General features: G+C 46.5%; 1 protein-coding gene across 1 annotated transcript in view; it reads right to left on the reverse strand.

Moving 5' to 3' along the window:
- The window catches only part of COL26A1 (collagen type XXVI alpha 1 chain), a 290,417-nt gene that overhangs the window by 237,837 nt on the left and 36,420 nt on the right, over positions 1-16,160 (reverse strand). The window contains exon 4 of the mRNA XM_019545291.1: positions 5,468-5,571. Coding sequence (XP_019400836.1) covers positions 5,468-5,571 — 104 coding nt within the window. The remainder of the gene's footprint in view (positions 1-5,467; positions 5,572-16,160) is intronic.

A 16,160-nucleotide genomic window follows, 5' to 3' on the forward strand; every position in this document is an offset into this window, starting at 1 on the left:
AGGCCCTACGAGGAGAGGCTATGGGACCTGAACCTGTTCAGCCTCCACAAGAGAAGGCTGAGGGGGATCTAGTGGCCTGTTACAAACTAGTCGGGAGGACCAGCAGGCATTGGGGGAGTCCCTGTTCCCCCGAGCGCTGTCAGGAGTGACCAGGAATAACGGTCACAAGCTGGCAGAGGGCAGGTTTAGGCTAGATATCAGGAGGCGCTACCTCACGGTCAGGGCGGCTAGGATCTGGGACCAACTTCCAAGCAAAGTGGTGCTAGCTCCTGCCCTGGGGGTTTTTAAGAGGAGGTTGGATGAACATCTTGCTGGGGTCATTTGACCCCAGTATTATTTCCTGCCGTGGCGGGGGGGTCGGACTAGATGATCTACTCAGGTCCCTTCCGACCCTAGAAACTATGAAAGCACATCAATTTTGTCTGTAGGAGAGAGGCAATGCAGTTCACTGGGTAAGACACCACTTTATTCACATGTGAAAGCACTTTGCACCAATATACACTATCACTAAGGAAAATATACCATATGTTGATACAGAACTAAGCTTCTATACTGAATAGGGTTTATAATGCAATTAATAATAGAATGTAATAGACTTAATAGGTGGCTGGATTAGGTGATTTTGAGGTCCCTTCCAGCCCTACTTTTCTGGGAAGATGAAAATGTGACTATTTGTCAATCCTTAAAGATTTATAGAATAAAAAGGCATCCCTGTCTTAATCAAATTATTCCATAATTATTTTCTCTCTGCTTCAAATTCTCCTTCCATTTTAGTTCAGAAGTTACTCTTCACTTCCCCTTTCAAGAACCACTGTGTACTGTTCCTGACAGACTGGTTGTCACATTCCAGTCCAGAGGCCACTTTGTTTCAATGGCAGCCAAGTTTTCCCATGCTCTGATGCACGGTGGGAGATGGGTGCCTGAAGTTCGGAGGCCACTCTGAAAAATGCAGACATGTGTACATGTATCGTGTCTGGAATCCTTTCAGATGAGAAGAGACGCACAAACTCTAACAGGCAGATAAAACTTGTCCCAAGAACAAGCACCCAAAGAAACAGAAAGCATGAACTCATTTAAGCTACTGCTTAAAACATGTTGACCGACTTCCCTTGTCCTAACCATATTTGTTTAAAGATTATGATTTTAAAAATAAACAAAAAACAGTTTAAAAGCCGTGATAGTGTCACATTAGAGGTGGAGAGTTACTTTGTGACTGTTCCCTGCCGAAATATTCAGACTCTCTCATCACGTTGTTTAGTGGGTAAATTATATATTGGCTACCATCCTAACTCTGAACAGAAATCTATGTCAGATTTTTAAAGTAAAACAAGATCCTCACTAGCTGGCTAACATTAACACAGTACTGAGCCCTTGGATTGGCTTGGGACACTTTTCCTCTCCCAAGAGATTCATCTTGGCTTTGAACTCTGAGCCACAAAGAAAAAAAAATAGAGGGGGTAGGGTTGGGGTGAGGGGAAAGACTGGGTTGAAATGTCAGCATCATCTTGGATTCAAATCAATCAGCTTGATGCATGATTGCAATAGCTAAAACCACTTCACCTCTGCACTGCCCTTTTCCATATGTTCTTTATATCAGCATTCGGCAGACTGGGTGGCTCAGTGGATTCATTTCCTGTCCTAGGTTGGGCTCCAGTTAAAAAAAAAACCCAGAAAAATAAAAAAAATTATCATCTACTGACAGTTAAGCTCCCCAGACGTGTGTGTGTCAAGTCTCCTGCTCTGTCCAATGCAGAGCAAGGGGTTTCTTGAAACAAATGCTTGAAGTCCTGGTGCAGCTAGTGGTTTTAACCATCTAGTCCACTTGCTGGTCAGAACACTACAAAACAAGGAAGGAAATAGCCATCACGTTTCAAATGCTCAAGTGTCCTTGGTGTTAGGGCTGGGAGGGTCATGGGCAGAGTGGCTTTAAAAAGGAAACATCAAAGCAGGCACCCCCTATTCAGCTTATTAAAAGATAGAGGATGTCTTGCAACCACCCCCACACACCAGGCTTTCTATAGCCAAAATTGTTGTAGACTGCAACGCAAGAGTTAAATTCCTGAGATAATTTTAATCTAAACAATCTGCAGCCATCAGCATTAAGTAGGTGCCCGCCAGCTGGTGATAGTTAAGTGGTTACTTTCTCAAACTGAACCTATTAGCCTAGGGTCAGACACTTGGCGATACTTGCACTGAGTTTAACGACTGTACATTCTGTCAATGTGCACGTTACCAGTGCAGGGGGTTGGGCAAGGATGGACTGAGGAGAGATTTCGGTCAAGAAGGGTTGCAACAAACAAGCGGCTAATGGCAAGAAATTCAGAACGTGGCAGAACCAGCCTTCCAGCCCGAGCTGCCACCGCTACAAGGGAAACCCCCGCCCAAATAGGGGCAGGCCGTCCACACTGCTCCACAATAGGCTGCAGGCAAAGAGGTTACTGAAGTGTGTTTTGAGTTTTGTTTCCCTAGATCCCCTCTTTCTGAGGAGATGCTGTAGCTGTTTGGGGAGGATTAAGACAGAAACAGGTGGGTCATTCTTTCTGAACCTTGCACTGCAAAGTGGGCACCTATGAACCTGAAGAGGTATCCCTAAAATTTGCATCTTCAGCTCCTTTCCCCCATGAACCTGAAGAAGGGTACCTTGCCTGAAAACCTGTCTGACACCTCTCCCAACTATACAGTTTGTCCACTAAAAGCTAGCACCAAAAAAACCCAATGCTTCTCTTATATTTCCTGAGCTATTGCAGCTATAACACCACTCCAACCCTACTGCTTTAATGATTTTGCTTGATCATAATTATCTATAAACTTTATCAACCCTCAGCATGAAAATACAGTGTCATTCCATGATCCATTGGGAAAGGGCCTGCAGTCCCCAAACAGAAGGAAAGGATAATAAACCTTAAGGCTGAGATCATCTACGGTGGTTACTATCTACAATATGTGTTAAATAAGAGAGGATGGGGTAGGTACAGTGGCGACAGGTCTTTCATGGTATGGACAGAATACATGTTAAACCAATGAAGGCAAATTCTGCCATCAGTTATACCCATGCAGCCACACATACATCTGAGTGCTAGATGTACTCACATATTTAAAGAAACAGTTGCCCAACATCTAGTTTAAATAGTTTGAGGTTCTACCTCTGTTTCTAGCCTTTTTCTTATGGTCCCCCAAATTACATTACATTTTTTTCCCCCCAAAGTGCTCTTTCCCCAGTTCCTTGGTGAAACTGTACATGCCTCTCCCCAAGGGAAACTGACTGTACAAGGAAAAACAGATTTTTTATAACCAGTTCTGAAAGATATATTAAGTAAACAAAATGAGAGAGAAAGAGAAGAGGCTAGAAAGAGCTTTCATCTTTCTAAGATTAACAGCAGCAGATAAAGAGATTTGATTCTCAGTTGATGGCCCTTTAAGTAAAATATATCTTAAATACAGAAACTCAAGAGTTCAAGCAATTAAGATCAAAGCTATTTCTAGAAAGCTAGTGGCAAGTCTCAGTTCTAGGGGTAAGGGTCACTTTTTTAGAAGCTGGGATTGTCAGTTGCTCCAGATGTTTTCAAAAAGCCTGTACATGAAAGAAGGGCCTAGCTACTGGCTTTCAGCTCAACATGCCAGCACACTGTATTCAAGCCTGAAAGCACAGTTCTACCTCAAACACTGACTGCATAAAATTGTCACCTCATTCAACAAAGCTGTTCCCAAGAGGATGCAGGGTCTGATTTGCTCACTTTCACAAGCAAGCTTCTGCTGATTTCCATTTAATCCTGCAGAGACAGATCCGGCACTGTGGGAGGGAGCTGGGTTCTCTATTTTGCACTAATAGAACTGTTTACTAAGCTGTAATCACTTACACCTGTACAAACCTATTGACGGCTAATGGGTTGCATACATACTGCAGACGGACTCAAACCAATTCAAAGTCTGACTCAAACCGAATCTTGACTGTTGGGTGGGGGAGTTACCAGAATGCCACTATTGGAACCACCTGGTCCTTTGCTGTAGTCATTAATGCCACTGTTCAGTACCATGAGAGCTAAGTGCCCAGCCAAACCTCAGGGATGCTATTTCATTGCATTCCCTGAGTAGTCGCTTTCCCAGGCTCATGTTCATTAGCACCTGGCTGCAATGTAAAGCTCCGAGCTGCAGGTTTCGGTCTGTATAGCTTTCCTACTTTTACAATTGTGTAAGCTTTTCAGAAGCTTCTGTTTCCACCGCAGCCTGAGGATGCCAGCCCAGGATCACTAATCTTGCTCCCACATCTACCACGGCTCTCACAAGACAATTTTTTTTTTTTTTTTTTTTTTTACAGTTGTTTGCAGCGTAGTGAATACAATGGCATAACAGCTCAAAAGAACTAGTGCTGATTGTAACCCAACACAGTTACAGATGGCAAAGTATGAGATATGTCAAATTCTTCCAACAATTTCTTGCCTGCCGCTAAGTCAAGTCACTCAGATCCCAATTTAAAGACAAGCAAACCCAGGGCCCACATTTATCCAATTAGCTTCCATTTTTATGCATGTACGATTCATAGGATACCAATTCCTGTGATCCCATATTGCCCAAGGCTGAAATTAAAACAGATCTAAGCAGAGCACATTTGTAAGCACTAGAAGTAGAAAAGCTACAAAAAGCAGAGGAGGAAAATGCACACAAAATTCTTGGTATCTGTCAGTTGTAGGGAGAAAATGGGAAAAAATTCCCCTCCTTTCTTTTCTGGAAAAAAGCTCTGTGTTTTATTAAATATGAGACATCCAGTACTAAATGTGTCCCATGGAACCCAGCAATTATACAAGGGTACTAGGGATAGTGAATCATTTTGGTGCCATTTATGCACCATCTCTGGGAGAACTACCTTGACATGGACAGGTACATAGAGGCTGACCTCATTACACACTACAAAGCAACTTTCAAGGACAGTCAAGTAGATTTCTTTAGAAATGGTGGCTTGCAACTCAGTTCTCAATGACAGCAGTAACTGATGGCAATGGAAGTTAACTTTACTTCAAGATGTGTGTGGGATGTGAGGAAAAAAGTGTGGGATGAGTTTCATCAAATGATAATGTGCAGGATCCAGGTTTTCCAAGGGATAGCATAATGGGAGCACCAGACACAAGAAATGCAATATACCCACCCACCAATGGGAAAATTACATGCTCCAGACACGGCTGAGTATGCTGCTACTGCACTGCCCCCACCACAGCTTTCTGAAAGGGCAAGGGGCATGTATGTAATTTTGCAGGTTCAGCGGTTACAATCTCTTTAAAATTTGCCCTGCAACAGAAAAAAGTGATATTCGGTTTTATGTGAAAACTTCAAGGGTTTCAAGTTTTTATTTTTTTGGAAGAGAGGGAAAGTCACAGTGAACTAAAGAAAAAATAAGACAACTCAGTCAAAAATACACTCTCTTAACTCCCCATTAATGTGCTGCAGGAACAGATATCCATTTCAATTGACTTACCCTCTTCGCAGTTACTCCCTGTGAACCCAGGACAGCATCTCCACTCCAGGGCAGTCACAGTTCGGTACGACATTTTGTATGTGGGCCTGATAAGGGTCCTGTAACTAACACAAACAAGAAGTTAGCAGACCACACCATCCGTCCTGTAGGGCATCACTGCCATTCCCAATACTCCTGGAAGTGCTATTTCATTTCTTTCATGCATGAGAATGCACAGATCAACTGCAGAGTGAATGGCAACATAACAAGATGCAGAGCAGTTTGGGGGAGAGATCAACATATTGGTGGTCTGATCCTATAGTTCTTATTCTTCACATTAATTTCTCACTGCCCTCTCACACTTTTCCTTCGTAAGACAAGCATGTCTTAGTCACTCCCAGCTTTAAGAACCACCCCCCACTTAACATCCCTTGAGTCTCCATTGAATGCATTTATTACAATAACTGTCTAGACTTAATCTCCTCCAATGTCAGCCTCAGTCTCTCTCTGTGGACATCAAACTATCAACTCAAACTGAACATGGATAAAACATAACTCCTCATCTTCCCTGCTTCCCCCCTTCTTTGATAGCTGCAGATATAATCACCAAGGGCCATAACCTGGGTCTCACCTTCAACTGGATTCTCTCTCAGCTCCAACATCCAAGCTGTGTCTAGATGGCACAGCACAGCCCCATGCACACACAAGCTCCCAAACCACAGATCAGGTAGCCACATTACACCAACATGACTACCTTATTGCTTGTTCACGAGACAGTGTTCATGTAGTGGACGTGGCGTGTCTCCAATTGGTGTTGCTGTGTGTCATTCAGACACACTCCAAGTCTCAAAGACTCTTTCTACATAGCATCTAACAACATGGCCAAGGTTCTTGCCCAGGATTTTGTTATTTGATGTCTTGATTACTACAACTGTCTTTTCCTCAGTGTTGATCAATGCAATTGGACCTGCTCCTACCCAGCCAGAACACTGCTAGAGACTTTTTTTTAAACAAACATTCACCACATCGCACCTCTCCCTGCATCCCTCTATAGTCTCACCCTTCTCTATCACATGTAATGCAAGCACCTTCAAGGTCCTCTAGAACTGGACCTAACCTGCCACCTAATCCTCTCATTCAGTAGCGAGTGAGAATTTCACCTCTAATCTGTTCATTTGCATACCTGCCTCCATCACCCACTCGGTACATTTTCAACAAAGCACTAATTACTCATCCCTCACTGCCTGCCATACTTGAGAGGAGCTTCTTATAAATATCTGCAAAGTTTCTCCTTATCCTCTGGTAGATCCAAGGAGCTGGAGGTGCAGTGGTATGATCACACCTCACCCACATTTGATTCCTGCTGCCAGTGTAAGGAGGAGGGTCCTGGCTCCTCAGCAGGGAAGTGAGGAGGGGGTGGCTGTGAAGGAACTGGACTGACTTCCCCAGGATCTCTCTGACTCAGCATCACCAGCTATAAAGAGCTACTTCCATGCTCTGGGCAGAACGGGGTGGGGGTGGGGGTCAGGGTGGAAGTCTGTGCAGACTGCCTGAGAGCCACAGCATTCTCAGTACAGCTTGGGCTCCCTGCATGCCAGCTACTGCTGCTATGGTGTGGGCACAGGTGCAGGCTCCTCCTGGGGGTGCTATCACATCTCGCAGAGGAGGATGGGAGAGGGGAAAGGGGGAGATAAGTGAAGCATAAACTCCAGAAGCCAATTTGGACGGGGCACCAGGGAGCCCATGCTGGGGTGGGGGGAGAGATTCTGCAAGTGTTCACATGGATACTGCAGCTGCAACTGAACCACAGCTGCAGCCGCTGGCACATAGGGAGCTCGAGCCATGTCTGATAACACTGCCACTGCTGAGGTCAGATTATCGAGGCACTATTGGAGCCTCCAGGTTGGCAGGGGACAGCCAGAAGGGTCAGGCAAGGAGCAAGTGCAGGGAGGGTGAATGCACCTGCTGCTGCCACTGTCCCCAGCTGACCCAGGGCTCTTCCGGCCCCGCTTCAGCCAGGGCCCTTGGGGGAGCAGCTGACAGAGTGCTGGACTCATTTGGGACACTGGAAGCAGCAGACAAGTTCCTTCTCCCTGTCCCCACTCCCAGCTGTTAGGGGACCCACGGACATGGGGGACTGGCACCCCCATGCAGCTGGAACCCCAGGACTAATGGAGGACACCAAGGGGCCACTCAGGGACCACATTCAGGAAGGAGGGGCCCACCTGCTATTATTTCCCGGCTGGCTTGGGTGCAAAAAAGCCTCCGAGTTGCTCCCACCCTGCCCCAACCGCAGACTGTAGGGAGTGTCTACATGGGTGGGCTCAGCTGGGGAGGGCAGTAATGGCAGCAGCAGCCCCCATTTTGCTGCCGCCAATGCCCCCAGCTGACTCAAAGGCTTCAGCCACGCAATACATTTTCCCATGGTCTAAAGGGCAATGTCAGTGACATCTGCCACAAAATCCTGGATCCACCCATGCCTTCTTCAAATCTATTCTTTAAAAAGTTCCCCTTTTTCCCCCATAATGCCTTAAAAAACAGAGGGCTACTGATGCACTGAGCCCACTGTCTATTATACTGACCAACATGCTCCCGTCAATTAGTACAAAGCATAGTGTCTTGTTATATGTTCTGATTGCAGGCTCTTTGGGGCAAGGACCACCTTTGTGCCTGTACAGCACTGGACACAATAGGATCTAGATCCACAGCTGGGAGTTCTAAATACTACTGCAACATCAAGAATTAAAAAAACCCAATTCTGCTCAAGGATCAAGACGAGTTCATAAGCATTTAGCTCCTGGGACTGGCGGCAACACCAGTCTTCCTGATACTGGATGCAGGCTGCACCCAGCGCTGGTCCCAGGCAGCAGAAGCAGCCTCCTGTGATCCAGTAGGCAGATCAGGAGTCTGCAGACCCGGGAAGAGTCTGGCAGAGCTCCGCAGCCCTCCTGGGGGTGTGGACAGGTCCCCAGTCTGCCTGCTGGATGACAGAAGGCTGCTGCTGCCGGTTCATACTGGCACTGGGCAGAGCCTGCACCCAGCACTGGGAAGACTGGTGCTGCCGCTGGCTCCAGCCAGCAGCAACAGCATGCTGTCATCCAGTGCACAGATCTGGAGGCCCGCATCCCCAGGAGGGCTGCAGGATGTGCCAGGATCCTCCTGGGGGGTGCAGCCCCTGGATCTGTACACCAGATGACAGGAGGCTGCTGCTGCTGATTGGGACTGGTGCTGAAGCCAAGTAAGTCCAGCTTCAAAACTCAAAACATTTTGAGTACCCTTGTTTCATTTCAAAGTTGTTTCAAAAGTTTTAGTTTCATTTCAATTTCACTGTTTCAAGCTCCAAATGCATCAAAGCAACTTCGAAATGAAACACCCAGTGAAATTTTGCACAGCCCTACCTAGCATCATGGATACTTGGCCTAGTTGCAGACACCTTGACACTGTTCAAAATATATATATACTGGAACACCTTTGGAGTGATGATACATCTCAGTCTTGATATATGTGCACAATAAGGCATCTGCTTGGTAAATTCTGGAGTACTCTTTTGTAAGCGTGTCCCTACAAAAGTCAGGGAATTAGCTTGCTTTAAGATGTGCAGGGTACTTGCTGTTACTCCTTATGAAGGTGCAAGAGAACATAGATAATTTCAACATGTGTAAAAGTTGTACTTATTAATTTATTTTTATATTTATACTTATGTTCCATCAAGAGGGGACTAGGTAAGTACAAGAGAGACTAAAGACCAGGGCTGTAGAAGATTTATTGATTCAGGAAAATGTAGAGGGCAAAATAAATGCGCACCAGTCCAAAGTCAAATTCTACGAGGAAGAGCCTGAGCCTAGCAATATCTAAAGGTGCCAGCCAGTGAAGCTATAGCACCCCTTCCAGTACTACTTTAATCTACAGACCAATTAGGAAGAAGGATTCTCAGAAGATATGTCTAGGATCCCTCAACTGGCATGGGCTGCCCTCTGCTGGGATGATGGAGTATTTCAAGCCTCCAGCTGCTTTAAGTGATTATGACTTTGGAGGCAAAACCTTGTAAATCCACAAAACAGGTACAACACAACTGGCAGAAGTTCAAATTTCCTTACCAGCAGGCCACAGCCCTGATCCAGAAGGACCCCTTGTAGCTATGAGGGGAGTAATTCAGTATGCCTGGGACATGCAGTCTGCACCCTCCCTGAAATGCCAACGAGGACACCAAAAGTGATGTAGGCACTCAGGGTTCCTACAGGCGGGCAGGGAGCCATCTCCAACATGCTGGAAATCCAGTGCATTGGAGCAGACTTGATTAATAAAATCTTCTGGAGCACGGAAATAAATGCATTCTATCAGACTCTGGCATCACATATATCAGTTTCCCCATGCCGAAATATGGCGGCAGGGGCTTTGAACTAAAACTTGTTCAATGAGCTTTAATTCAAAGTGCCCCACTGCCATTTTTCAGAGTGGGGACTGCCAGTACACTAACATTCAGGCACTTCTAATTACTGCAGCTTGTTAATTAAAGCGCTCCCCCCAACTCCCCGTGCCTTCTGGAGCATGTGTAAAAATGCCATCAAATGACAAGGCTAAACCAAGCCAAATCGTTTCACCTAGTTCTTTGTGCTTATATACTTCCCAACTGGGGCAGCAAAGGGCCTTACGGTCACTAGTGAGATCAATCATTCAGCACCACTCTGACATAGGTAGACTTCCATTCTTTCCACACAGATGGGAAACCAAAGGCCTAGAGGCATTAAATGCTTTGCCAAGGGTCCCCACAGAACACAGGCCTCCTTACTGCCAGTCTTGCACCTCAGGCCCTACATAAGCAGTTGGAAGTTCATGACTTTGTCACTAACACTACAGCTAGCTTCGACCTAAACATGAAAGCTGCTGTCCCATTCCCAGTGACTGGAGCCAGTGAGTCTCCAAGCAGGCGGTGATTTTAAATCATTTCTGCCAACACCAAGATGTTAAAACTCTCTCAGACTTCATAATGAAGTGCATTAAGCCGCTTGAGTCATGCTGGAATCTTGGCAACAATCACAAAATTGGGGAAGCAGTAGTGGTTTTACTCTTCAAATGAGTAAGGACCTCAGAGGACATGACACTTGGAGTTCAGCTAGCATTGCCACCCATTCTGAAGGGCCCAGAAGCACCTTGATATTCATAGCTCTACCCTGTTTCTGTGAACACGGCATGCCAGACATCATCTGAAACGTACAGACTTGAATTTACTCACCAGTCACTTCATGCCATAGTAACAATTTCAAATGTGTAACACTGCATCGGGGCAATGTCACACGCAGCTAGTGTTGTCATTCTCTTCACCATGTTCTGGTGGCTCCCGAAGGGGAGTCAATGAAAATCTTCTGTCCATGCATACCACAGTCCATGCATACCACAGCTGCCACTCTCTCTTCTGTTGAAAGAGAAGTGGAAACGGGGGGAGAGGAGGCGCAGGAAGGGTTGGGAGGGAGGGGGAAAGAGAAAAGCCTCCTGGAAGTAAAAGAAACAGCAGAAGTGCTATAATAAAAGAGGGATATGAAGTCACACAGAAACCAGGCACTTCAAAGGATAACTGGCTCAGAGAGGCAGAAGATCTCATAGGCAAGAATCTGACCAAGTAGGTAGTTGTGTCTAAAGGCTCTTGAACCAGTTAACTTCCAAAATGCCATCCTGCCCTGCTTCCTGCCTGACTTCACAGCCTTGAGCAGAGAAGTGGGTCAGATACGAAATGGATGGACAGCTTGTGGAGCACAGGTCACTGTGATTCTGATCACAATTTTGCATACACCACACTGGTGTAAATTTACCTTGTGAAACTGTACATTAGGAACACAAGAGAAACAACCTTCATCTGTTTGCTTCCCAGGACACCGAAAGAACAAGGGGGATAACTAGCACCTGCATAGAAGGGCTGTTTGAGGCTTCGGATCCAGAGAAGCTTCAGATGCATTTGAGTCCAAAGCAGCACGTCCAGATTGAAGCGCTGGCTTCGTTAGGCTTTCCGAGGTGGTTCAGAGCTTCTGAACCGCTTCGGAGCCGCCTCGGAGATCCAGCCATAGGGTATAATGGGGAATCAATGAAACATCTATAACATTGTTGTTTTTTGTCTGATTTGGATAAAACTTGCAGGGATGGTAGCCTTTGATGAGATCATGAACCCTGCCAAGTTTCAAGAAGATCGGTGCAGGGGTTTGGGGGGAACTACATCCCAAATTCTTGAAAGCAAAACTCATGTCACTTGTATGTGTTAAGCCACACTGGGGTCAAAACTGCAGGGGTGGTCACAGGCAACACTCGTGACATGGATGACCCTGCATGTGTTAAGGCACAGCAGGGTAAAAGCTGCAGGCCTGCTAGCCCCTGCTGAGGCCGCAAAGCCTGCCAGCTGTCAAGGAGATAGGTGCAGGGGTTTTTGGGTTCTGGGGCCCTGCACCCCTAGCTGCTGACAGACAAAACTCGTGACATGGGTGCTCATGCAACTGATTGTGTCTGTCTTGGGGCAGTTGATTGTCTGTATTGATTATTTCCTCTTCTTAGTCTGTGGTTTTGTAGCTGTTGATCCTTGCTCGTTAACTCATTATATAGTAACTAGGTACTGCTGGTCCTTGAGCGAATCATGATAAATTGGTAACTGGTAACACAGTAGTTTAGCAGCCAGGCTTGCAGTAGTTCCCCCACCCTCCCCATGCCCCAAGACAGATACAGCTGCAGAAGCACCCATGTCACGTGTTTTGCCTGTCAGCAGTCAGAGGTGCAGGGCCCCAGAACGCCTGCACTGATCTCCTTGACAGCTGACAGGCTTTGTGGCTGCGGCAGGGGCTAGCATCCCTGCAGCTTTCACCCTGCTGCACCTTAACACACAGAGTGTCACCCACGTCATGAGTTTTGCTTGTCCGCAGCTTGAGGTACAGTTTTGCCCAAATCCCCTGCGCTTATCTCCTTGAAACTTAGCAGGCTTTATGGCCTAACCACGGGGCTATCATCCCTGCAGTTTTGACCCCCCTGTGGCTTAACACATACAACTGACATGAGTTTTGCTTTTAAAAACTTGGGGTGCTGTTCCCCTGAAAACCTGAACCAATCTTCTTGAAACTTGGTAGGCTTCATGCTCTCAGCAAAGGCTACCAACCCTGCATGTTTCACCTAAATCATACAAAAAACAACAAAGTTATAGATATTTCACTTATTCCCCATTATACCCTATGGCCAGATCTCTAAAGCGTTGGAGCCGCTTCAGCCAAATCGAAGTGGAAAACTGATCCGGAGCTCTGGATCGGATCCCTGGCATCCGAAGCAGCTGGATCCGAAGCCAGATCAAATAGCTGCCTACTCACACAGGCCTACTGCATAGGTCCTTCAAGCAAAGACATTTCAAGGCATCTTATAGATATGCTATAGCCAAGTCTCACAATTCACCTGCAAGGGACACATGCAATTTGCTAAAGGGCAAAGTAACACCAGGAAATTAGATAGGCCCTCTGACAAGGTAAATGAGTGCCAAGGCTAGAAAAAGAAAAGAACTCAGGAGGCTACAAGTGTAAAAGCAATTGCTACACTACCTTTAGCCCACTGTTCAGTCTCCATGTCCAACTACTTGACCAATTCAATTCCTAGTGTTCAGTCACTGCTTGGGAAGCTAGAGGCCTGGAGACACAAGTAAGAGACTCTGAGGTTTTTTTCACAAGAAGTTATAAGTGAAAAGAAAGGAGGATGATCAATTAAATCAACTGTAAGGCTGAAGGTCAAAATGCCTTCAGAACAGGAGCCAAAAATCTTCATGTCTTCTTTCTTGCACAGTCTTCACAAACAAAGAAGTGCCATTGAATACAGCAGTGAAACAAGACAAAGAAAAGGAAAGAAAGTGTCATTTTCTTGGCTCCGATCCTTAGCAATCATGTCAAGAGAGGAACAAATAGTCTTCTCTGTAACCCAGGCAGCCTCTGGCACACAGGAAATAAAAATCCTAACAGGAAGATTTCGTTTATACTTATGAACAAAACTTATGTATGGATCTGATTGGGATGGGAGCGAGGAAAAAATAAACTTGCATCCACATCACAAGATAAGAAGGCTTGATTCACATTATTCTCTCATCTGTTCTAATTTGTGCCAGGAAAGAGCTCAGAAACCCTTCAAGGGCTTCAGTTTATTCCAATTCAAGTCCCATATAAAGAGTTTCAAGATCACAACAAATGAAGTAGGCTTACAAATGAGTTATCATAAAGTAAACTAGGCTGTAAAGTTAATATGGAGTCATCAACTTTTACCAACTGCAGCGTTAGAGTTAACCCTGTGATAACCCCATGAGGTTGTTTACCCCAGCATTTCTCAACCCATGGGTTGACCCAAAAATGGGTTGCGAGAATATATGAAAGGGTCATGAAGAAACTTTAAAAATTGATTCTTCTTTAGAGGAGAAAATGTGGGAAACCATGGCTTTTCCCTGGCAGGATGCATAGTTCCAGCCTGCGGGGGAGGCTCTCACACATTGAGAGACTGGGGTAGCCGGTCAGGAATGGGGACAATGGGTTGGGAATGAGGGACACTGGCCATTGATGTTTACAAATGGGTCCTGGTACAAAACAGGTTGGGAACCACTGGTTTATCCCCACCCACCCGTGAATAAAAGGCTGCCTTATGTTTACCACAGAGTAAGGCATTACCCTTGGACAAACTTGTGCTGCAAAGTAGCATGCCAGTGTGGCGGGCTTACCGATTGCAGCCCAGCACGTCTAGGCTCAGAGAATCCTCCTTGTGATTGGTGAAACACTTCCACCAATCAGGCAATTGCTGGGGAGGGGTTTGCCCTGCCCCTCCCTACCCAAGGCAAGCCAGAGAACACAGACCTGGTTGAAGCCTGTACCCTGCTACAACCTGATTGATCTGTTTGCAATCTGGGGGCGGAGCCTCTGGGGGGAATAAAACAGCAGAGTGCCCGGCACACGGACAGCTGCGTCAAGGGATGAAGAGGAGGACTGGACAAAAGAAGAGCTGGCAAGAGCTGGCCAGCAGGGATGGAGCTGTTGCTCCAAAGTGCCTGAAGACCCTCCTCACCAGACAGGAGCAGTGAGTGACCACAACCCTCAGATGTGCTACTGAGAAGTGCGGCATCAGTGTACAGATCAGTGCATGGGGCGAGACCCTGGGAGCTGCACAAGCCAACTCGGGTGTGCAACCCCTGGCATGCGGCCAGGAACATGGTGCATGGGCCGCTGTGTGGAGCCAGACCCTAGGAGCCCCGTGAAGCAGCTCAGGTCTGCATTCCCAGTTGGTGCATGGGATGGTGCATGGAGCCAGGACTCCGGGAGCTGCACGAGGCAGCTCAGGTCCTCAATCCCTGGCAAGTGACCAGGATGCAGTGCCAACAATGTGGCATGGAGCGATCTGGGAAGGATCGGGACCCCTGAGAGCAGCTTGAGGCAACTCGAGTCTACAGCCACTGGCACAGGGCCAATGGCTCAGTGCAGACAACGCTGCACATAAGGTCCGAGAGAGGACCGAGCCCTGGAGCTGCGCAAGGCAGCCCAAGCCTCCAACCCCTAGCAGAAAGCAGAGCCCTCGGTGCATGTGACGGTACACAGGGGAGGAAGTGGCCCCGGAGGCCTCACATGTGAGGAGCACACCAGCCGAGGGGGACAAGGACCGCCCATCTTGGCCCCAGAGTCGTGAGTTCCTGGGGGAAAGGTTTCCCACGGGGGAGGGGTAATTCCTTCCAGCTAGTAAGGGGTTCCTAGAAGGAGAGCAAAGGGGCAGGGCCCTTGAGTTTAGAGGCTCCCTCGGGGTTGTGAAATGCCCAAGAGGCATTAGGGTTCTTCCCCCGCTGGTCTCTGAAGCGCTGGCAAGGGCTCGGGACCCATCAAGGCCTTGGGGACCCTTAAAGAGTGAAGTTTTATTTCTGATGCTATGTGCCTCGTATTTTGTAAGACAGCGTCTTATATTCTGTTATTCCTGTGTAATGATAATTGTTGATTCGTTGATATATGATCCCACTGAAATGCTTGCCAGGATCCCTCCTGACCACGCACCTGTTGCTTATCTGTTCTTGTTTGGTGCTTACCTGTACTAGTTTACTGTTTACCTCTTCTTGACTTGTGCTTACCTGTGTTGGTTTATTACTTACCTCTTCCTGATTTGTATTTACCTGTATCGATCTGTTACTTACCTGTTCCTGAGTGGACCCTAGTGCTAGTATATAGTTCCCCCCAATTCTGCTCTCAGACTATAAATCTATGTCAAAATTGTATATTTGTAAATATGTCTATTAATATACCTCTCTCAGTCTATTTTTATTAATAAATCTGTAAATAGTTAAGTCTATATTGTCCGGCCTGTTTCTACAGGGAACAGAGGGAAACTCGGCTTTGACTGAAGTTTCCTCTCACAGCACTCCTGCCTAGCCAGCACTTTCCTTCCATTGGAGGAGGGAGCACTTACCCTGGTGCATCCGGGTTACACTAGTTTACATCACAGAAACTCAGTGCAATGCCCAAAGAATAGGATTAGCAAAGAGAATGGAAAAAAAAACCCCACACCCTTCCCCACTACATAATAACAAAATTCTATTTACTTGCAATAAAATGTTATCACATTTAGGATTAGGTTACAACCAAGTCAGAGTTGCTTTGTGTTTGGTGCTGTACACATGGATATATGCCCCTAGCCTCAAGAACTTGATCCCAGCAGATTTTCATGCATGAATGGTGAGGGGGGCAGA

This window comes from Crocodylus porosus, unplaced genomic scaffold, assembly GCF_001723895.1.
Source record: "Crocodylus porosus isolate Cpor-Errol unplaced genomic scaffold, CroPor_comp1, whole genome shotgun sequence".
NCBI classification, from domain to species: domain Eukaryota; kingdom Metazoa; phylum Chordata; order Crocodylia; family Crocodylidae; genus Crocodylus; species Crocodylus porosus.